This window comes from Trifolium pratense, linkage group LG4, assembly GCF_020283565.1.
Source record: "Trifolium pratense cultivar HEN17-A07 linkage group LG4, ARS_RC_1.1, whole genome shotgun sequence".
Lineage (NCBI taxonomy): Eukaryota > Viridiplantae > Streptophyta > Magnoliopsida > Fabales > Fabaceae > Trifolium > Trifolium pratense.
In genome coordinates, this window is record NC_060062.1 from 19,543,732 (window position 1) to 19,568,685 (window position 24,954).

Below are 24,954 nucleotides of genomic sequence, written 5' to 3' on the forward strand. Positions count from 1 at the left end.
GACCGATAATGAATTGATTTAAGTGGTAAGAGTTTTGATCCTCGTAAATATGTGGTTCTGGATTCGATTACTACTCATGTGTATCGAGAAAATTCGGTTGAGATGGAAGAACTTATCTCGGGTGTCCAACAAATTTCTCGACAGAGATTAATGATTCGGTGAAACTTTGTACAATAGTAAAAAAAATAGGGCTCACCTAGACGTGACATAATATTCGTTGTGAATCATTTTCATGAGATAAAAAAGAATGAGGAAGCTTTCATACGACTGACTGTAGAGGTAATTATCGAAAGAAATTGAAGGAGGAAATTAAACAAAAGGGAACAAAGTCTATAGCTCCCATGTACATTATAATCATTACACACGTGTCCAAAATGGGAACACCACAACTTTTGTCCATGTAATCATGAAGCCAAATGTGCAATTTCCAGACATTGAACAATGTTCATCCTCCTTTATTATGTGATGAATCAAAAAACGAGTAGAATAAAACATATATAAATGTTAAATGATGAAAGTAGAATACTTTGCACGTGGTATGGTAGAGTAATATTGCGCGGTTTAATTTGCTTTGGATCTGATGTGCCATTTTTTTTTTGCCATTTTAAAATACAGTGCACGACATGTTGATAAAAAAATCGCACAAAAGAGATACATATAGATTTTTTCCCGCCAGCATATGGAAAAGAAAAATAGAATAAGTTTTTATATCAGAACATATAACCAACAGATATTAAGTTAAGTTACATATATAATCTTTACTCTCACAGAGTATTTAATTAATACGTACTTCCTAACTCTCTGGTCCTATATTATAAAAAAAAGTTGAGTTAACAAAAGTTATTTATAGGATTTAAAGTATAATTTAGATCAAATATTTTATTTTTATTAGTCAAACTTTATTATCTTACATATATAGGACTAAAAGTAAGTCCGATCTTTATACATGTGTCACATGAGTTATGCAATAAGATCTCATAAAAATATAGACCTCAAAACAAATTTATAGAGTAGTTGTATTAGTAAATAACGGATATAACATTTTAAAAAAAAAAAACTTACCAAATAATCTCTAGAAAAAAAAGCTTTTCAAAATTTAAATTGTTAAAGTCTTCTTGCGATCTACCATATCATAAAAGACTTAATGGTTTAATATTGATAACAATTGAGAATGATCTCTTTGAGAACATATAACATGAAGACTTAAGAGATGAATTTGTTTCAAAAAATACTACAAGAATTGTTTTAAGATAGTTAGAAGATACTTTGTTGTTATTGATTAGAATATGAATCTTTTTTATATTATAGTTACAAGGATGATTATTTTTTGTATTCTATTAATGTTATTTCCAGTGTAATTGAGGACGATTCTTTTTAATTTTGTTGTGCTTTTTTATTATGGGTCCATTTTAAAAATTTGAACAGAGTCTTCAAATAATCGAGGCCGGCCTTGACCAGAGAGAGTAATGTCTTTTTAGGGGTGTAATATCTCACATGTCTTATTAGTAAAATAGAAATTTTTTGAACCAAAGTAAAATAGAAATTTTAATACTAGTAAAAAGTGAAAAACATGATATGTTTTATTAGTAAAATTTACGAAAAATTTCCGCCTTTTAAATAATTTTTTTGAGTTTCAGATTAGATGCAAATAGTTTAGTACACTCCCTCAATAGATTAAGGCGGAAGAGATATTTACCATTTTTTTTTATTGAGAGATATTTGCCATCTTATCTAAATACTTTTATGTGTTTATTTAGTGAGTTTAAAAACATATTATTAAAACATCATTAATGGTGATAATGATACCACTTTGAATTTTATACATTAATATTTTGTTCTAATGATACAAAATTATGTAACTTATGTGAAATGTAACATTAAGGAATAAACCATGGATATTTTTGTCATTCAAGCTTATAGTTAACTCTGAAAAGCAATTGAAAAAGATAGGTCCATGACTAAAGCATGGATTCTACCGTTCCTAGAAGTGAGTCATGACTAAGAATAATTTCTTCTTTGAAGAGTTTGTTTGAAAAATTTGTAGATTGATGTTCAATAAGAGCAGGGGCGGCTCTAACTTTTTAGAGACCCTGCTCAATTATTAAAAATAGGCCCTAGTAAAAAAATGAAAAAAAAATCCTCTCTATATAAGTTTTAAATAACATTAAAAAAATCATTCTTGTAACCAACATAAAAAGCGATCTCCGAAAAAAAAAAAAAAAGACATTTTATAATCAATAAGATCTAAATATAATTTTCAAGTTAATATTACTATCAATCTTCTAGCTACTTATAAGATGTCAACATTTTAACATTTTTTAAAGCAAATTGATCAATTAAGTCTTCATTTTATTCATCATTTATTAATTTTGTGTTTATTACTAAGTAGTAGTAATAATAATAATAATAATAATAATAATAATAATAATATTTCCATGAGTATTATTTGTTTACGCTTATTGTTACTAATATAACTACTATTCATTGATATGGTAGTTGGTATCATGATATCATATATTGAAGATCCATAGTACATACTACATAGGAGGCCTCCAACTTCTCCAAATTTAGAGGGGCCCTATGCGGTGGCACACCTTGCACACCCATAGGAGCCGCCTCTGAATAAGAGAAGAAGAAGGTTGAGAAGATTTACAAGAGAGGCGTGAGGAAAGTGAACGAAACATTAAAAAGGTTTTAATTTTCTCACCCATTAATACTAGCGCCATCATTTAGTTAGATAGAAATATAATTATTAATTATTAAATACGAATTAATAATTTATTTTCTAATTTATTCTTTAGAATTGACTCAATACTATAGTTTTATAGCTGAATCACACCCTATATATCTGGAGACACGCAAACAACATTGTTGTTAGCAGGCCAACAACAACAACCGTCAACCGGTTTTATGGCAGCCACCACCACCACCTACTTTCCGCAAATACAACATCGACACACCTGTTTTTATGCATTATAATAAGGTTAGCATGGGTGTGTGTCTTGTGTCTCAGAGATGAGGAATGAGGCTTCATAGTAGCGTTTTCATGTCATGATAATGGCTCATTTACGATAAAAGAGGCGGAAGCTAGGGGCTTATAAAAAGGTCTTGAATGGGTTGCTTTGATGGGATGCAATAAAGTGATTTTTGAGAGATGGATTGTAATATGATAGTTGATGATGTTCACAATAATAAGCCTAAACGTTTCGTGTATTGGTTCACTTATCATAGTTGTCGAACCTTACTTTTAAATCACCCCGACTATGTACAGGCAGTCATCTCTTCTGCTCTTCATCCAACGGTTGAGAATGCATAAAAAATAAATTAATTAACAAAATAGTTTTGAAGGGAGAAAAAACAAAGATGAATGGTTGTGATGATGGCGGAACGGACAGCAGGAGAGAGTGAATTAGAGAGGATCCAGATCCGTATCATGATAAGCTTAACATAAAACCAAAGTTTTTTTTTTTTTTTTGCTTTCACCACCAGTTTAATCTGGTTCCGGGGTCAGTTGTGGCATTAAGTTGTTCCAGCCCCCTCCCGATGGCAGTTGCGAGATAAAGCCAAAGTTTCAAATTTGAAAAGATAGAGCCAAGCAATAAAAACTCATTAAATCAAGCTTGTACACTTCCTTAAGTAGTATTGAATTTGAAACAGTTGAGCAAATATCAATTTAGGACAACCATTTGATTCGAAATACCATTTTCAATAAATGAATTTGGATACACAAAATTAATGAACTCAGTGAAATAATAACAGTAGCAGCAAGCTCCCCTCTCAAAGCCCCCAACAATACCAGCTTCTGCTATTTCTATAGCCACACCTTCCTGGACATCATTTTCAAAAGTTATTACACAACTTACTGTCAAAAGGGGGAACAGAGGTAACACTCACAATCATACGCAATTGTTTAAAGTAACTTACCTGAGCTTCCTTGGTACTACTGGCACCGAGATGAGGCGTTGGCGTGTTGCAGTAACTTCATTTTTCAATAATTTCCTCCCTTTGAGTGTGCTTCAACATAATGTTTCTCAATATCAAAAGAATTCATTCAACATAATAAAAAACAGAATACAAAAAAAAAAAAACATTAGAATCAATAAGAAAACTTATATTCCCACACCAATACCAGAATTTGATACCAAGAAAACTAAGCAAACAGACAGAGAGAAATGCTAAAGACAAACTCTCTAACACACACTATTGGTCACACTCTTGGTTATTGGGCCATGTCACCATCATTTTAAAGTACTGGAACCGGCAATCGGTTTTCCCTGCTGGGAGAAGCTTTGGAATATACCTCAACTGCTGCAAGATGTGCAAATTTGAATTTGTAAAACTTTATATCTTATCACCATAAGCCGTTCTGTTCCGATTCCATGCAGGAAAGAAAGATTGAAATGGAAGCAAAGTGTTATTGACCACAGAAGTACTGTTTTGGGAATTGTGATGTGGGAGAAGATAAAAGGCCAAAGAATCTGGATTTTGGCAGAGGTTGACGACAACAAAAGTTCGTATTTTTGCTTATAAAAGATATATTCCGGTACTTTTTTGTTTATGTTTTAGTACCGAAATCCAACATGTTGGGGTCTCTTAGTTGCTAATTCAAAGAAAAGCACACTATATTAAATTCAACACCACTTCTGCTGATATTTTCTTTATTATATGCTTTATAGAGCTCCTCTATGCATGTGAAGAGGGTGAATCCTTTCCCTAGGTTGTTCTAAGATGTGGTACACTAAACTTTGTCAAAAAATGCAACATAAAGCAATCATTAAGGTAACTCTATAAATTCAAGAAATCATTAAAGCAATCATACACTTAGTAATCAATAATGAATGGTAGTGGTGGAAGTACACTCTTAGCATATCAAACGAACACATTAGCAATTAGACTTTAGCAATGTTTGAACAAACACATACTGGAATATGGACAAAGATAACATTATTTGATTGTATAACTTATAAAATGGTAGCTTTCGTAACTATTTTATGGTAGCAGGAAATTTACCCACTCTCAACATCCAACAAAACCATTTCAACGGAAAAAGACAAAGTTTGACGACGATTGAAAAAGACGGATAACCTGTGCTCAAATGTTCCATGAATATTTTGAAGTACAAATAACAGAAATTGGTTCCAAAATCATGGTCATTTTTAAATTATTGCAAGAAAAATAGATTGAGAGTTAAAAAACAGAACTTTGTGAGTAACTTTTAATAGGAGGAAGAAAATAAGTCAAGCAAATTGGTTTCTGCAGGGCAATTTTGCACAAATTGGTCTGCATAAGAAAGAAAAGCTACATAAATAGAAAAAACAAAACGAAATAGAAAAAAATTAACCCTCACTGGTTCTTTCTCTATTGTTCATAAAACCAATGTGAATTATCTAGTCCAAACATGCTTGTCTTTTGGATTATCATTCAACCAACTTTTGATCTTCTAATATTCCCCCAAAAATTTTCCTCCTTCCACTTAAACCAAGCAGGAATAAGTACTCGGAAACGAAACAGAAAGCTTTTGTGAAAGTTGGATGTCATAAACAAATGGAAATAAATTATTGGCAAGTCACAAGATAATGGTCCAGCGTAGGCAGTTCGATTAGTGAGTTAAGAGATGCCAAAAGAAGAGTTTTTTTTTAAGGATATTCAGATTCAAACCCTAAAAAACTACATAATCACTAACTTAATTACCAACATTTTCTTATAAATAAATATTCTGTGAGGTGTATGTTTGAGTTTACGGGAATTCTATCAGAATTGATTTGTCTCATATAAAATGTGGTTTTAATGAAAAAATACACGTTAGGATTTGTCGGGTAAAATTGATCTTATTATGGAGAAACAAACGCATAAATCATACTAGTTGGACTAGAAAATAGAAATCAATTATGGAGAAACAAACTCAACTGTAAGGATAATGGATCCAATGAATTCATGAACCTATAAATTTGTATATCTCTTCTTCTGTGACAGCATATGTCTGCTATCAAAGGAGAGTTTCAGCTCAATAATCATATCACCTTTTATTGGATGTGGTTTAGAGAAGACAACTATAATCATATTTACTTTAATATAAAAGTTCCTTTTATAGTATTAATCTAGCAAAAATGAATTTCTACTTTATGTAGAATCACCTTTTCAAAATTCTATAATATTAAGCAAACTTGATTTCAATTCTCACAGTGGAGATCTTATTACATGTTTAGGTTTTTCAGTATCATTACCACCTTCTGCATCGTTATAAAAAATAGTTTATTTTTAACATAATAATTCAAAGAAAGTGAGACTTCAAAGCTTAAATTGTGTTCTGTCAACATTTTCAGCTACTGGTGTGTACCTTTAGAGACAAGTCTTCCAAAATCGTCTCTACAGGCTTCAGCCAAACCTGAAACCAATGAGCCACAAGTCTTTCAAATTCAAACCCTCTGATGCTTAAACATAGGGAAATACCGTTAAAGTGTTGGATATGGCAAAAGATTCATGTTCATGACAAAAATTGAAGGTTCAAAGCACTAGATTCAACGACTATTGAACCTGTTAATGCTTTAAGGAACTGTTCAAGTAATAACATGCAAATATTCAATGATTAGTGAGTGTATCATTATGCAAATAAACAAGCATGAACTATGAACCCTAATTTACCGATTTTGCAGCATCGATTTCTAATTTAGAACAATGATATGCCTTGATTATTCAGTGAGCTTGACAGAGTTAAAAACCATCTAACACTAATACAATAGCCTTAATATGCAAAATAAACACGAAAATCATAGCGTTCAAATCATCAAATTCAGAGGTCAACTAGTGAAAATGAACTAAATTGGTGAAAAGAAGCATAAAAACTGCAAAACAATTCAAAATTAGTGTGTTGAAATTTCACTTACAGCAATAAAAAAAGAAACAGCAAAACCTTAATTTCCAACGAAGAATAACAGTCACGAGAGGGATAGAAAACAAAAAAAAAAACGGAAATTTATAGAGAGGAAGGAGGAATTCGACGAAGAGGATCGAGTCGATGTTGGAGTGAATGATTCCGAACACAAGCGCCAATGCTATAACTGAGCAAAATGTGTTTGATGAATCGAGGAATACTTCTCTCCCAGGAACACTTTCTCCATCACCATCCTCCAACCTCTAGAGAACGCGATGGAACAATGCCATCTCATGCAACACACTCCCAACCCTACATCTATTTTGATTCATGTGGAAAATTCATCTACTATATCATCAAATCGACCGAATCAAATACACGAGACAAAGATTACAGTAGAACTGTAGAAGTTAGGTTTTGATCAAAACTAACCAGTGGCACAACGAGCAGCAAGATCGTGTCAGATCAGACCAACAAGAGTTTACTGGTTTTATAAAAAAATATATATATATATATCTGAATGACCAACCAAATTGTTGCATTTGTTTTAAAATGTAAGCATTATTAGCTAGGGAAGTTTCAATTTGTGGTAAAAGCGCAACGGATCAACTGCAATTTAGTTGGAATACATAATTGTACCAGAGTTCGGTAGTTAATCTGATTTTTCCTGTAGTGACAAAAACAGTAACCGACCTGAAAATAAAATAATTACTCTGCTTATTGAAGAAGAAAGCATACCAATATACTAGCTGCTTCAGCACTCTCATTTGAACTTTGAGCCGTAACAAGTGTCAATGATAGAGACTTGAATGTGAAAGTGGGCCTTGACTTTGGCCCAAGACTAAGGGAGGAAAAAGGGAATAAAAGAATGATGACGTGGCTACAGGGTGTATGCATTTCATGTGATAGTTACTATATATTAGGAAGCAGGGAGAGGGAAGAAAGGAGGAAGAATTCTGTTAGAAAGAATGGGTCATCATCTTGGTGATTGGAGGAGCCTTTGAGCTCTTGGGGCTGATAGCTATTGTTATCAGTTTGTTGTCTTTGTTATTTTACATTCCACCATTGCAGTACTTGTAATTTGTTCACAGATTTCATTAATATAATTGCAATTTCCTTTTCATACTCAATATTTTACTCTGTTCTTTGATCTGAAACCCATCAGTCAACTCCCACCCAATGGTTCCATTTGCATGATTTGAATCATCATAAAGTTGTTGATCAGCTGAAACCAACATTAACAATACATTGTATCAATTGAGGCCAAGTGCAGGAAAAGTAAAAATTCACTAATCATCAAGATCAGGGTCAACATGCATTCCTACCTAGCTCAGCGATTAAAGGTAAAATTATAACTTCAGAGGCTACATTTTTCTGGTAATCAATGAGCAACAAGTCTTTCAAATTCACATCCTCTGATGGTTAAACATAGAGAAATACCATTCAAGTGTTGGATATGGCAAAACAAAAGATTCATGTTCATGAAAATGGAGTGTCACAGTCAAAAATTGAAGGTTCAAAGCACTAGATTCAACGACTACTGAACCTGTTAATGCTTTAAGGACTACTGTGCAAATAATAACATGCAAATATTCAATGCTTAGTGAGTGTATCATTATGCAAATAAACAAGCAATGAACTATGAACCCTATGATTTCTAATTTAGAGCAACGATATGACTTGATGAATAATGCTAGCAACACACTCTTTAACAAACACACTCCAACACACTATCTTTTATTGGTTGAAATTCACATGGGTCCCATAAAAAAATGTGGACCCATATAACTTTTATGGGACCCATATAAATTTTAACCAATAGAAGAGAGTGTGTTATAGTGTGTTTATTAAAGAGTGTGTTGCTAGCACTCCTCATGACTTGATTATTCAGTGAGCTTGACAGTGTTAAAAATCATCGAACACTAATACAATAACCTTAATTAATCACGAAACTCATAGCGCTCAAATCAAATTCAGAGGCCAATTAGTGAAAATCAACTAAATCGGAGAAAAGAAGCATAAGAAATGCAAAAAAAATCAAAATTAGTGTGTTGAAATTTAACTTACACAGCAATCGAAAAAGAAACAGCAAAACCTCAATTTTCAACGAAGAATAACAGTCATGAGAGGATAAAAAGCTATGTTAATCATTACTCATGTTATTTTATTTTTTTGACGTTAGCATATTACTCTTATATTATACATATACTACATAGAATAAAAAATCTCGCCCACCCTATTTTTACTTTTCTGCTATCTAAGAGTTTCTCGTGCGCCTTATTTTTACTCATCCGTTACTTACGAGTTATTTAAGAGTTTCTCGCGCGCCCTATTTTTACTCATCCGTTACTTACGAGTTTCTCGCGCGCCCTATTTTTACTCACTCGTTACTTATGAGTTTCTCGTGCGCCCTATTTTTACTCATCCCCTACCAAAGAGTTTCTTGCGCGGCCTATTGTTACTTATCTGCTACTTAAGAGTTTCTCGCGCACCCTATTTTTACTCATCCGCTACCTGTGAGTTTCTCGCACGCTCTATTCTTACTCATCCGCTACCTAAGAGTTTCTCGCACGCCTTATTTTTACTCATCCGCTAACTGCGAGTTTCTCGCGCGCTCTATTTTTACTCATCCGCTACCTACGAGTTTCTCGCGTGCTCTATTGTTACTCATCTGCTACTTATGAGTTTCTTGCGCGCCCTATTTTTACTCATCCGCTACCTACGAGTTTCTCGCGCGCTTTATTTTTTCTCATCCGCTACCTAAGTAGTAGAAACGAGAAATTTGAGGAAAAAAACACCGTCTGCTACTTAAGTCGAGGATGATATTTGAGACACTCGTAGAACGGCAAAAAAAAAACTTTTATAATACAAATTAAGTTTAAATCATAAAAAAGAAGTTACTTATAGTATTTTTTTTAAACAAAATATTATAATTTATTTGGGCTTGCGGGCCGCCCGTGGCCCATTCGCGCTAGCCCATATTTTAAACGAACTTTATCGGGCGGGGCTAAAAAGTCTGAAAACAATTTGGGTTAGGATTTTCATGGCCTAAGCCTGGGAAAAAATCGGGTTTGGCGGCCCGGCCCATTCGGGCTAGCCCATTTTGACAGCTCTAGGTCCTGGGTTCGATCCCTAGCTATTTGTAAACATAATAATAATAATAATAATAATAATAATAATAAAGTTTAAAAATTAAAATTTAATTCAAAATTATTTGATTAAAAAATAAATCTAATACTAAATTTCTTTTACAAGTTATGATATCCATATAAGGATAATAGAGTTTTTTTTAAGGATAATAGAGTTTAAAAATTAAAATCTAATTCTAAATTATCTAATTAAAAAAAAAAATCTAATCATAAATATTTTCGACTTATCTTTCACGCTTCGTCAAAAAAAACTTATCTTTCACGCAATCTTACCCTATAAGTAAACTAAAAACAGTGCCGTTGAAGTTATACGACTAAACCTAAAAAACTCTTGGTGTTCAATTCATCACTGTTCTGTTCCTTTTCGCGCGCCCGAGTCCGAGTCACTGTGTCTCTGATTCACTTCTCCCGAGTCACGACTCACAACGTAATCCCTAAATCTCGTTTGATGACAACGATGAACGAGTTTCCTCCTAGGGTTTTGGAATCTCTCGATTCCATGGATGCATTCCATATTTCCTCTCCAAATCTTCAACGGCTCCACGAGTTTCTCGGTAAGACATTTTTCTATCATTTGTTTTCTTTTTTTTTTTGGTAGAATTCTATCATTTGTTTTCTATTGCTGAAAAATTTTGAATTTTGTTTTCTCCATTGCGTGTTAATTTTTTAGTTCTTTTTTTCCTCTTATTTTTATACAAGTTTTGTTGCATATGTAATGTCATAATCTCATGAAAAATTTTGGGGCTTGATCTAGGAATTCGGGTAGTATGCTAGATCTCGTGGGATTTGCGAATGAAAGATTTGCGTGTTAATTCTTTATTTTTAACTTTGCAAATGAAAGATTCAATTTTGAAAGAAAATGAATTCTTAATGTTAAACCAAAAACATTAGTGACTATAGTTGTTAATAAAATTTGAGTTCTGTTATGGTTTCCATGATAACTGTTTCTTTTTTCTTTCAAACTAACTGACTTTAACTTTATATGTAGCCGAGGAGTTCGAGGTAATTGATTTTGATGGTATTTCTTGTGTTGATGTTGATGGGGCTATTGATAATTTGAATTTGGAGACTGATGATGTGTTGGATAACATGCTGCGAAACACTCTTGATGATTACACAAAGAATTATGACTTTGAAGCTGTGAAATTATCAAAGAGTACCACTTTGGAAAATCACCAACATCAGAATTCTGTTGAACCTGAGACAGAAGATACCGGTGGTGATGTATCTTTGTTACAATCAAGTCAGGTAGATTATGTTTCTTTAAGGTTTTAATCCAATGTACTGTAACCTCTATTTGTGAGTTTAATTATATTCTAAGGAAGGGATTTGAATTGCAGGACTAATCTTTGTTCAATTCTTTTTGCAGACTGAATCATTTTACATTAATTTAGAGGCTGATGAATGTGTGAATTACAGTACTCCATCAAGTTCTGTGTCTGATAATATTGCAGCGGATGCAACTTTTTCACATAAAGGCTTTTCCCCGTACAATGGTGATGATTGCCTGTGCTCAGAATATAATGACAATAGGATTGGTGGTCAGTGTAATTTAATGAACGGAGAGGCATCTGGCCAAGGAATAGAACTGGCTCAACCTTTGAATACTTCTAGTATGGTTCTTAAGGAGCATTTTGTACCAGGAGCTATATTGGGAACTTCACCGAGACGTTCCAAATCTTTTGACCAGCGATCATCTAAATCTAATCACTGTTTCAATGGTTCAATATCTACAATGGAGAAATATACGGATCTCAGTGAGCATCTTCAAGCAGAGCATTTAAAGGCTAAGTCATCTCTAGACACATCAAGTTGTGTAACGGATGAAATGAAAATAATTGAATATTTTCCAGTTGAAGAAAAATCAAGATCCTACCCGATGTCCATAGAATACATTCAGCAACATTTACATATTTTGAGTGATTCTGCTACTGCTATCAATTTTCCAGATATGGACGACTCAGATGACATAGAAATCATTGAAAATTTCCCAGTTCAAAACAAATCAAGATCATCGCTTGAAGATGGACGTCGTGAGAAATACTGTACACCGACAGAAAATCTTGAACACTTTCCTGATATGTATGATTATGCTCCTATTAGCAACGAGGTCTTCAATGATGATGTTCAGATCATTGATAACTTGAGTGATTCTGCTGCTGCTATCAATTTTCCAGATATGGACGATTCAGATGACATAGAAATCTTTGAAAATTTCCCGGTTCAAAACAAATCAAGATCATCGCTTGAAGATGGACGTCGTGAGAAATACTGTACACCGACAGAAAATCTTGAACACTTTCCTGATATGTATGATTATGCTCCTATTAGCAACGAGGTCTTCAATGATGATGTTCAGATCATTGATAACTTGAAGCTGGATTGGTCACCAACTCTGCAAATGCATCGAGTTTCTAATGCTGCAGTAGATAATGAGGTCTTCAATGATGATGTCCAGATCATTGATAACATAAAACTAGATTTTTGGGCGGAGCCACCCGCAAAGAAGATGCGGCTTATGCATTTTCCCGGTGGAAGTGATGGAATCCTAACTTCTTTTACCTGCACATGATTTTGAATAATTTCTTTAAGTTTTTCTTTTGCAACATGTAAATAGTGGCAAGTAGCAGTGGTTACTTATATAATGCCATTTTATTCAGCTGTTGGGCAAAAACACATTGTTTTTGTGACACCAACACACTCATTATTCATTATTTGTTCAATTTATGTACAAAAATAGATAATATAATCTGAGACTTCATTCTTTCTATAAAAAAAATTGATTAACAAATTGTTCCATATCATTTAAGTTCATGACAGTCCTCAACCTGGACAAAACTAGCTTAATAAGTGTATCTCTAGGTTGATACTGTAGCTTCAAATCAAGGGTAGGAAGCAATATTTGTACAACTATCATTATCTTTTGTCAGAAAAATAAAAATAAGATAACAAAGGAAGTACTAAACTAGTTGATAAGTCCTAAAGTTTTGCACTGATAAAGCATTTCTTGCAATATTGTAAACAACTAGTTTAGAGACTAGTTATTTTTCTTTTCCTTTCTGATGTTTATCCAGCAACTTCTGGCATTTCTAAGAAATGGAAAGACGTGTTGGTATACCTAAAGAAGAAATAAAAGACAAAATTAAGTATACCAAAAAAAAGAAATGATCAAAGGCGTATAAAAAGAAATAAATTTATTCTTAAATCGGATGTGCTCTTGTTGGCTGTTGCTTTTTAGAGTGGGGGCATGAGTTCTGGGGAATTTGTTACTGCTTTTTTATTTTGAAGAAACATGTTACTCTTACCTTTTGCTCGTATTTTTATTGTTTAATTGATGTGGTGTCTTTTCCTCGTAATACAGCATTTCCTCTATCATCATTCTACTTTTTTCTCTTGTCTTATACTTTATCATACTTTTCAGGTTGATGTCTATCTTATAAAGAATTAGACCACTGGAATGAAATGCTTAAAAATTATGCTATCAAGTTTTTCCAGGAGATCAATTTCAATTCAGGATTTTTTGAGGGTAGTGATAGCTACACTGTTGTTTATGCATATGAATTGAAGGTAGTGATAGCAACACGATTATGCAGAATTATTTAAGTCAATTCATTTGTAGAGAATATATATTCATAGTATCTACTTCATTAACTTTCAGGTCAGACTTGAGCATATCCTTGAAAGGATTTTATCGATATCTGAGGCTGCAAATACAGAGAGACCATCTGCTGTTACAAGTAATTTGTTCATCGGTGGAGCACAATCTGCAAGATCTGTATACACAATGCAACACTTGGGAATCACTCATATTTTGTGTTTGTGTACTAATGAAATTGGACAATCAGATTCTCAATTTCCTGATCTGTTTACTTACAAAAATTTCTCGGTAAGCCATCTTTCTCATGCGTCTATTTTTTAACCCCCGATTATGCTACTGATTTATTTGCAAAGGTTTTTGTGTGAGATACAGTTGATTTCCTTGTCTAAGTTTTCTTTATATCATTTATATTCATGCATTTTCATATAGGATTGTTCTAGTTTTGTATTGGAGTGGAGCCTTGGCTTTTATTCATTTTAGTATGTGTAACATTGGGAATCTTAAATTCATCTTCCTTGATAGTTAAGACTATCAATTCAAGTGAGATCTGCGATAGTTTTGGAACTAAAAGTGATTGTGATGCGGGAACTTCACATTATTAGAAGCATGGAATGCTATGAGAAAAGTTCACCGTCGAGCGCGGCCTAATGATGGTTTTGCAAAGATCTTACAAGAACTTGATCAAAAACGATGGAGTGGCAGCGGCGGAAACCAACAATGAAAGTTTGTCCTATATGTGGCAAGAATGCTGGCCTGAGTAGCAGCTCACTTAAGCTACATCTTCAGAAATCTCATACTAAAAGGCTATCATCAGGGAGTGTTGATAGTGCCATGACAATGGAAATCCAAAAGGCATTAAACCACTTTGAATATTAGCCGTGGTGGGAGTGTGAGCCCCAAACAAAGGCAAACTCACTCAATGACAGACTAATAATATATTTCTCTTTCTCTGGCAACAAAAGGGCATTTCGGATTTACTTTTCAGTCCCTAGGAATTTTTATTAGGTTAAAATAAGCCGTTCATTTGGTAGTTAACTATTCTAGGGAGAAATCAGAGGTAGTTCTTTGTGGAAGTTGTCTAACTTCTAAACCAGCTTCCTTGTAAAAATGCATTTTTGTTGAGCCTTCTCCTAGCAGCCAGACTGTGTGGCTAGGTTTGAAAATCTGGTGCCTTAAACTCAATGATTTTGTCCAAAGAACCTAAAATAGTATATTGCATTTGTTTAATTTCTTATATATTGATGTTTCAATTATTTGCAAAAATAAAGATAAAAAATTTAAGGGTCATATTTTGTAGACATAACCACTAGAGTTGCTTATTCTATAATTAGGTAGATAGACATGGTATGATCTTTGACTCAAACGTTTCTCTAATGTTTGATCTTATTGCCTTTAACATTTTGTTTCAACCTAAATTGAATGAAGTGTGTTTTTTGGTAAGTAAGCCCAAAATAAAAAGAAATAATAACAAAATTAAATAGATATTTCTAGTAGATACAAACTTAAAAGATGACATCAAAAGAGACTTTAGGTATCAACCATATACTAAACACATTAAAGCTATCAACCATTCATTGTCGGGGACCGAGTGTTGAACTCAAAGATCGCATTTACTGTCAAATTGTTTCTTTGAATGAATTCTAGTATGTTGATTATATAATCTCTGATCTTACTATTTTTTATTAGTTTTATCATTGCTGAAAGCAGTTTTTGTGCAATTAAAACAACCTTTCTTTGTTCTTCTTTAAGGTAGCCATTTACAAAAGATCTGGAGAGATGAGGTTGAAACCATACATAATAAGATTTAGCCTGTAAATATATGACTTCGGGGTTTTGTATTTGGAAATCGTTGTTGACAAATTAAGTTGTGAATCATCTCACCATACCCATATCTTGTTGGTAAGCAATTAAAGTTAGGAGTCGAGCATATATAGAACCTCCAAAAGACCCTCCATTGTTGTGTTTGGCCCCAAAATTACAAAAACGCAACAATTGGTGTCTCAGAACTAACATAACACCTTGACATTATCCTCCAAACAATGAGAGGATTAAGTTCTACAAAACTTTCATCCTCACTTTCAATAAACGCACAATCTTGTAAACGAGCCAATTCTATTTCGCTGGAGTGTTAATGATTATATTACTAATCTCTACCAATTTTTATTAGTTATTCTTTCTCCGATCAATTTAACAACCTTCTGATCAAGAACTCCTTCAAATCTCTCCCTTTCCAATGATGATACATTTCCTTTGTTAATTAAGGGCTTCAACTGGAATAATGTAAACAACCCGCATCAACTTATGAGGCTGTTCTTTATCATTCCACAACACAATCAATTCAACACATATTGTCTTACCACTTCCAGGTGGAGCAGCAATCAAGACATTGCCACAATTATTATACAAAGCTGGGAAGGCTTGGGACTGTACTTGGTTAAAATACTTAGTTAATCTTTGTTAGTCGGTCAAACGACATTAAACAAAGCGTCCGCCACACCCTTTTAGAACGGAGCAGACAGTTTAAAACCATTTTTAACCTTTGAACCTCATCTTCTCAACTATCCACCACCCCATTATAAGAAACGGTTTCTTCGAGCATTTTGAAATGGAAAATCATTTATAATAATCACATCAACATCAATGTTCTCCAGCATATCATTCTCAATTGACAAAGTTGTCAAACCATTCTCTCTTGTGACATTGAGGTTTTAATCAACTTTAATTTTGAAAAACTTATTTCCGCCGATGCTACAGTCACATGCATTGTCAATAAAACTCTATAAGCAATAATTTATACAATCGGATAACAATCTACATAAAATAAAACCAAATAGAACAGCGTTGCCTTTACTTGCACTAACCATGACTACACTTCACATTAGGAAATTAAAGATCCAAACAATAAAGATTAAATTAAATAGTGTCATGTACAATCAAGAAATTTCATGTTTAGCCTATCAGGTGAATTTGATCATCTTCAAAACTATAAATCAGCATTTTAATTTTCACATCTTTTTCACCTTACATAAGACATATTTGGGTGGTAATTAATTAAGCTACTTCTAAATAGAAAGATGATGTACCGATTTTAAGACCGTGCTCAAAACCCAAACATGAACATAAAAATTCACTTTTTCAATTCATACTTCACAATTTTCATAAAAATTCACTTTTTCAAGTACATTTATAACGTAACAAATTCAACTTTGAATTTTGAGGTGAGTTTAGATTTTTCAGAATTTTTATTATGGCCTTGGTAATTCAAAGTTCGACCGCGAGATAAGTAAAATCGGGTCAAAAATTGTTCACATAAGAATCAAACTTAGGTTCAATTCTTCGGATGATTTATCACAGAAGGAACTCATTAACCGCTCGAGCTCAATATCTTGGTTATTTTTTCAAATTTTTTTAGTTGTAATAACTTTATTTATATGTCTACCATTTTAAATATAATAATACTTAAATAATAATGGTATTTTTTTAAATAAATTAAAATTATGTTTATATATCATTTTTATTAAACATTCATTATTACTTGTAAAATCTTCATCCTCGTGGTCTCATAGTATAACTTAGTTGGTAGACCGGACATTATTAGGAGAAATTTTGAGCACAAATTCACTATTTCTCTATACTTAAAAGGGTGTGACTCTAGCCACTAATATAACCTAAATAATTTTTAATTTTATCCAGGTGTATAAAAATTCGGATGTTCCGTCCATCATAATATAGATATAGATATTGTAAACCAAAAAATAAAAATTAAAAAAATATTCCACTAATGCACTCTAATAAAATGAATTTAAATTATTAACTTTATCTGGTTTGTATTATAAAACATTGTCTAGTTTTTTTTTTTTTTTTGTAAGAGAATTATGTTGGTTTATTTAATTTTAAGTATATTGTATAATTTTTTAATTTGAAGTTCTTTTGACGATTTTAATTAGAATTTATTAAAAATAGAAATCATGAAATAATAATTTATATGAAAAAAATAATAGTTTGAATAAATCATCATACTAGTAAAGAAGAACCCCAAAGATTTGGTCTAGTTGTAAAAAGACAGATATTGAATCTGGGATGTTACGGATTCGAGTCGTGCCAGTATTCTTGGAGGAGATAAATATATCTTTGTAAATGCTCCACAAGGTCTTCCATGCCTTGCACTGACGCACTATTCCCTCTTCCTAAATTTACGTAACAAAAAAAAAAATTGCAAAGAACGCACTAAAAAAATAATAGTAAAAATAGACATAATGAATATATTATTTTTAAAAAATATTTTAAATGATCAACCCAACTAATTAATTTAACTCAATTTCATTTTTAAAAAATACTAAAAACTAAAACAAACCAAATTATAAAAATTTCATCAATCTAAAGTTAAAACATGTACTCTCAAAGTATAAGCAAAAGGAGGTCAACAAAAGTGAATGTATCTGAACTAAATTTTAAACCAAATAAATCAACTTTCATTGACCAATTTTTACTTATATTTTAGGACGGAGAGAGTATTTAACAAAATATTATCCAAAAAAATGTATTTAACAAAATAAAAATAAAAACAGTTCAAACTTCAAACCGAACCAATTTACATTCCAATTGTTTGCAATGTTTTTTTCTAGTAACTAGTAAGAAGTTAGAGGATGATGACGCGGAAAGAGAAGGTGCCTCCTCATTCATGAATATGAAATGAGATGTAGGGTCGGTCATCTACAAGGACCTTCAATAATGAACCCTCAAGCTTCCATCACCTTCAATTTTTAGATTTTACCCACAGACACCACACGTATATGGGACCTATTTTTGCATCTTATTGATTTCTCGCGCGTCCTATATTTTTATATGCCCGCTATTTAAGTATGACATGTTGTAAAATTAAAAATTTTGAAAAAAATTCGTCCGTTACTTAAATAACGATCAGTATTTGATTAATCGGTAAGACGACAAAAGTATCCACAGTAGTATATACCCTAAACTTAAAGCCCAATTAGGATATCCACTGCATTACCCACCATATTTATTCATATTATTGTCTTTATTAGCAGCCATAATAATAATAATAATAATAATAATAATAAATTAATCTAAAAAAACAACAACACTATCTTTTCCGAATTCTAAACAATCGTTGTTGTGTTCTGTTGTGTTGTCATCGACCAACAACAAAGTTGCAAACTTTTCAATTTTCCAGCTCAAATTCTCTTGTTTTGCTTACTGGGTCATCTCATCTATCTTCAATTCAAGCTATGCGTGGAGCTGAAGGAGAAGGTGGTGGTGGTGGTGGTGGTGGTTGTGCTGTCAGAGGTGGTAATATCTATTGGGGAAGAAAACATGATACTGATTTCAAAGGAATTGTTGTAATCTTTGCTTGGGTTTCAGTTCCACAAACGTTGTTACAAGATTTCGTTGACCTTTACTCCTCTTTGGGATGGAATTCTCTTGTTTGTTATGCTCATTATTTAACCGCGTAAGTGTTTCTATTTTGTTCTTCATATACAAAAAATATGATTACCCTTTTTTTTTTGTGCTTTTAATTAGTGGATTAATAACATAATTAATTGGTGGGTTTGGTGTTACTTGTGGATGGGATATTGTAAAAATCCGAGCTTTCTTGTACAGTTTGAACTAAAATAATACTATTTGGTTAGTGTTTTTTGGTAATTAAAAGTGCAGTCATGTATGTTTTTGGTTATTGGTATGTGTGCTTAGTTAACTGGATTATCAATCAGAATTATTACATTTTGGAGGTTAAGTGCTTAGGATTTGTAATCTCGGAATCAATTTATTGTATATGGTTTTGAGGTTTGTGATTCAGAATGTTGTACTTCTGGGTTAGAGTGTCTATGAAGCACAGGCACCGGACACGGCACAAACACTAACACGTCGACACCAATAATAATATGAGGAAATAACATAATTTAGTGTAATCATAAGTGTCAACGCGTGTTCGACTTCGACACCGGGACACACCTAATCTAAAAGAGTGTACGTGCTTCATAGATTAGAGTTGTGTGTGTGTGTGTGTGTTTGCTCAGATACTTGGCCTTAAGAATTGTGAGAGGACAACTTTTTATGAATTGCATGTTATGCTTGCTTAACCATGTGGAATTATTATAGAAACAAAATATTGCCTTGATTTATGCTTTCATTGTGAAAGTAGCATAATGCTCTTTTATGTGAAACATTTGATTGTATGTTGACACCTTTTCTTAGAATTAGGTGCTTTTTTTTTCATCCGCTAGTTGTCTCGCTCTGAATTACGAACAAGTGTAAACAGTTGGGTATTACTCATAGTTTACTAATGAGAGGGCAAGTGAAGGTTGCTTGAGTTGGCGAGATTTAAACACTATTTGCAATCTATAAACCCTAAGCTTGAATGATAGAACGATATTGCTGCACCCGCCATGCCATCGGAGACGTAGGACGGTTTTCCAAACTCTGATCAAATCTCATGTGTTCTTTATTTATGCTTTTTTTCTTAGTTGGTAGAAATTATGTGCTGACCTGCTTTGTCAACTAGAAAGGGGACCATGTGCTGAGAATAGAATAAGTTACTCCAAAAATTGGGTGGGCTGGTAATATATGTGTACCTTATACAGACTTGTGAAATTTAGAATACGGGTAGGTTAGAGAGGTGTAAATTGTACCTTTACGTATTTAATTCATACCAAACTATAACGTTGAATCTTGTAAGAAGCCATGGACTAGGCGTGTCCATACCAGTAAATTTTATCTTTACGTATTTAATTCATACCAAACTATAATGTTGAATCTTGTAAGAAGCACGGGCACTCTTCCGACACGACACTTATAATTACATTGGCTTATGTCATTTTCTCAAATTGTTATCGGTGTCGATGTGTTTGTGTCGTGTCTGGTATCCGTGTTTGTGTCCGTGCTTCATAGGCCATGGATTCAGCTGGAACCATTGTGGGAGGTTTGTGATTCCATTTTGATGCCTATGGAAATATAATAGACTTGTCTGAAAATACATTTCTCCCCCACATATTACATTTGTTCAATCACTTTTATTTCTGGTTGAAGTGCTCTATTACAAAGCTCAAATAGTTTGATTTCATGAAAAAAAAACCAAAAAGAAGTTCTACTTCCCTAATCAAGTCAATGATATTTAGAAGCACAAGGTTATTTTTATTGTAAAAGGAATATGGCAGAGTAGAGCATCAAACTTTGTTTTGCACATTTCATAACCAACTGAATATTCATTGGTCTCACGTCACCGCCTTTTTAAATTTGTACATACCTGGACTTGGTGGTTTGATGTATAATACTGATGGAATTTTGATATCATAATTTTGTTTTCATCCAGATTCAATGAGGAAAGCACCGTGCCATTGGCATTTTATGTTTTTGATGAACTTGTCGAGGTTAGTTTTAAAATAATTATTCTGCTACCCCAAATTTCTAGGTACCATTTTCCGCTGCATCATAGTCGTAGGTTTTTAGTGAAACAAGTTACTTTGGTTTATGCAGGTACTGAGGACTAGACCATGTCCTGTTGTATTTGCTTCTTTTTCTGCCGGATCAAAAGCTTGTCTGTACAAATTATTTCAGGTAATTTCAGGTGTCCAATATTTATCTTTGGTATGGAGAATATTATCTGAAGTTTTGAAATGCTCACAATAATCATTTTTCACACAAATGCAGCTTAGTGAAGGAAGATGTACAGCTCCACTCAACTTGGTAATGCACTTTTCAATTTTTAATTTAATGAATTCTTTCTTTTTTCGAACCCCACTTTCTTCGTTGATTGATGATGTGTTTTGCTTCGATGCCATCATGAAATTTATTTATTAATTAATTTGTTATTTTCTAGCATGACTGCCAATTGTTTAGAAACTGTGTTTCTGGACATATATATGATTCTGGCCCTCTAGATGTTACAAGTGATTTTGGCTTCCGCTTTTCTCTACACCCTTCCATCGCAAAAGTGCCCGGACCATCAAAGCTTGCTTCTTTGGTAGCAAAGTCTGTTGCATCTGGTTTAGATGCTTTATACTTGACTAGGTTTGAATCTCAATCAGCCGAACATTGGCAGGCTTTATATTCTTCAGTTGTAAGTATCTATTTTTACCATTTTGAATGTTTTGTATGTTTTTATTTTTTACTTTAGTAAATTAAACCTAATTTTGTTGTTGTCTTCAGAACTTTGGGGCTCCGTTTCTAATTTTATGTTCGGAGAATGATGACCTTGTGAGATATCAAAGTATATATGATTTTGCTCAACGATTACGCAATCTCAATGGTGATGTCAATCTTGTAAATATGAGAAGCTCCTCTCATGTTGGTTAGTCTGAGATCCATGTTAATTATGTTATGGCAAGCTTGAACGAGTTTGACAAACTAGTCATAATAGTTACTATTATTTGATTCAGGTCATTACAGACATCATCCAATCCAATACAGAGCTGCTGTGAGCCATTTATTGGAGAAGGCCGTGTCAACGTATTCACGAAAAGTGATACTTGAACGAGAAAGAACTGGTATAGACGGTACGCATGATGAGATATCCGAGTTAATTTGTGACCTGCAGAAAGTTGCAATCAATTCAAATGAGAGCTTTAGAAGAGTTGCAGTAGGTCCAAGTGACCACTTCTTTTTGCCTAGTTCAGCAGGACATAACAACAGTGATAGAGAATCTGGGATTCCACGCGACGAACAGAAAGAAGAGCCTGTTTGTGTTCCGAGTTTCCCTAGCATCAGCGCTCACAGTGTTCTTGGGCAATTTCTTTTTGACGTTTGTGTTCCTAAGAATGTTGAAGGTTGGGATGTGAAATTATGCGGGAATCTAAATGGGAGGTCGTGTGCTTCAGCTCCTAGGCATTCACCTTTTAGAGGTATTAAACGCGTTGGTCGCTCCAGGTTATGAAGGTGCTCGCTCAGATCTGACTTGAGAAGATACTTTGCGATAATTTTGTTTGAAGCATCACGAATTTTCTGAGACAATGAAGGATGTGAATATGATAGATTTTTTGGTGCAACAATGAACCGGCCATTGTTTCTGGCAGTAATGGTTGTGATGATTCAACTATCAATTTCACGGTTGATGTGAAGGGTGATAAGGATAGTTCCATCAGATTTGATTGCCGTAGAAATAAACAGGTGATCATAAGTTATAACTGTTGTCACTCATGAAGGAGAATACTTACTGTTAGAAATAAACTGGGTGATGTTTGACTATGGTAACTACTCACTAGGTTATATATTTGTTTGAAATAGGAAATATGTACTTGGTGCATGAAAATTTCTGTATATATATACACACACATTGACACATATATATGAGGGAATAAAGTGCCATGTTTAAGGCTGAAAATTGTAAATTAGACATGTCTAACATGTAAAAAAAGAGAATCTTTCAGGGTTTTACTTTGTTTGATTTGTGGATAGGAGTTTCAAGTCTCTTGATTACTGAATAGTATTATTTGGCAGAAGTTGATATGGGGTATGGTTGCTCAAACATTTTTGTTCACATAACTTTCAAAAGTTCATCAAGTTTCATGAAATGAGATTAATGTTGTTAGCCAATTAAACTACTCTCTTTTCCTAATTATAAAGAGAGAGAGAGAGAGAGAGAGAGAGAAAATACACTTGTTAAGAAAAAAATATTGTAATTTGGAGTAACTTTTTTGTCTTTTTCTTAAAATAAATTTCATATAAAAATGTAAAAACAATTTTTAAAAAGGAGAGCTCAAATTAAATGCAATCACCCACATTGGCAAAAGAAAAAAAAATAATGCAATTAACATTCAATATCATGAGAATAAGTGAAAACAATTCTTGTAAAAGATAAATGCTAGATGTTTTCGGGAAATTTACTAAGAATTAAAATGAAAAATTACCAATTTCAACCTAATTCGTCAAATTATAAAAAAAGAAATTTAATTATAGTTTTGGTTCTTCTATTTTCACTCAATCACAAAATTGGTCTCTCTATTTTAAAATCACTCAATATTACTCCCTCCGTCCCAAAATATAAGGGAAAATTGGTCAACTAAAGTTGATGTATCTAGTCCAAATTTTTAACCAAATACATCAACTTTCTTTGACCAATTTTCCCTTATATTTTGGGACAGAGTAGTATGTTGTATGTCACATTAGTGTGCGATTTTAAAAATTCAATGTTTCGAAGATTATACTTCAATTTATTTTTTTTAAAGTCATTGACATTGAGAATACGTTACGCCACATTAGTGATAGACTAAGTATCTGTTTGGTTTGGCGTTACAACGACCCAGACACGCGTTTCACACGGTCAAACGTGGTTTGACTATGAAATTTCATGTTTGGCTTGGATTCAATCAAAATTGATTCTCTCTCAAACTCACGTTGAGCTGAAGCTAAGATTCGGAGCTTCTGCGTTTCCTAGAATCGATTCTGAACTTTAGTTTTTGTTTCCCAAGGCTCATATTCCCATATTACCCTTTTTTAGTATCTGCCATGTTTGTTGTTCAAGATGAGTGTCCATGGTTGTTGTTTCAAAGAGGGAGAAGTCAAACAAGAGAACAAGGAGCGTAGAGTTTGGGTGAAAAATCGTTGCTTGCATGACGGCGAATCTTGATCTGTTTGACGGTGGTTTGTGCGATGAGAGATTTGTGTTTTTTTTTTGTGCAAGTATTTATTTTATTTTTTTGAGTAAAAAGAGATTTGGGTAGTTGGTGACATATTTTATTGAGAATGAAGGAGATGAAATTTTGCAATAGAATTTTTGAGACTGAGAACAATTTTCTTCATCTTAGCATCGGAATAGTCTTCTTCATCTTTACATTGGGATCTAGAGAATTCTTTTTATATTTTTGATTAATGGTTCTAGAGAATTCTTGTTTGTTTTTTAAATTTATTTTAATTAATTAGATAAACTCAAAATATTAAACAGGTATAGGAGTATCTTGGTATTGCATATTATACCCTTATGGTAATTTCCACGTCTAAAAGCAATTTTAATTTTAAATTACCAAACAACATTAAAGATTGAGAATCACTTTTAAATAATGTATCCAAACATAAATCAATTCTGACCAACTCACTTTTAACTAAAATCAATTCTGTCAAACTCAATTCTACCAAACTCAATTCTAGCCACCGCTGAACCAAACACACACTAAGCATAGAGAAAATCGTGTGTTTAATAACAAAACAAAGTAAAGTAAAGTAAAAAAAATAAAATATGAATATGCCCTCACGCAGGATCGAACTGCGGACCTTCAGTTTACAAGACTGACGCTCTACCACTGAGCTATAAGGGCTTGTTTTGATATAATATTTACTGTTTTATATTTGAAACCGTCATGCCATGTGTTTGATAGATAGTAAAA

General features: G+C 33.0%; 2 protein-coding genes, 1 long non-coding RNA gene and 1 other non-coding gene across 4 annotated transcripts; 2 read left to right on the forward strand and 2 right to left on the reverse strand.

Moving 5' to 3' along the window:
• Positions 1-6,344: 6,344 nt before the first annotated feature.
• Positions 6,345-8,996, reverse strand: LOC123924292. Its single transcript, XR_006814657.1, has 3 exons — positions 8,939-8,996; positions 7,610-8,096; positions 6,345-6,385 (listed from the first exon to the last, which is right to left on the reverse strand). It is a non-coding gene; the product is annotated as an uncharacterized LOC123924292 (long non-coding RNA).
• Positions 8,997-10,334: 1,338 nt separating this feature from the next.
• LOC123924293 lies at positions 10,335-12,752 on the forward strand. Its single transcript, XM_045977134.1, has 3 exons — positions 10,335-10,574; positions 11,009-11,268; positions 11,390-12,752. The coding sequence occupies exons 1-3, from the start codon at positions 10,469-10,471 to the stop codon at positions 12,590-12,592; spliced, it is 1,569 nt and encodes a 522-aa protein (XP_045833090.1). The 5' UTR covers positions 10,335-10,468; the 3' UTR covers positions 12,593-12,752.
• Positions 12,753-18,676: 5,924 nt separating this feature from the next.
• On the forward strand, positions 18,677-23,073 carry LOC123924294. Its single transcript, XM_045977135.1, has 7 exons — positions 18,677-19,088; positions 20,949-21,006; positions 21,113-21,193; positions 21,287-21,322; positions 21,456-21,695; positions 21,785-21,926; positions 22,015-23,073. The coding sequence occupies exons 1-7, from the start codon at positions 18,868-18,870 to the stop codon at positions 22,506-22,508; spliced, it is 1,272 nt and encodes a 423-aa protein (XP_045833091.1). The 5' UTR covers positions 18,677-18,867; the 3' UTR covers positions 22,509-23,073.
• Positions 23,074-24,813: 1,740 nt separating this feature from the next.
• TRNAT-UGU lies at positions 24,814-24,885 on the reverse strand. Its single transcript has one exon. It is a non-coding gene; the product is annotated as a tRNA-Thr (tRNA).
• Positions 24,886-24,954: the final 69 nt, after the last annotated feature.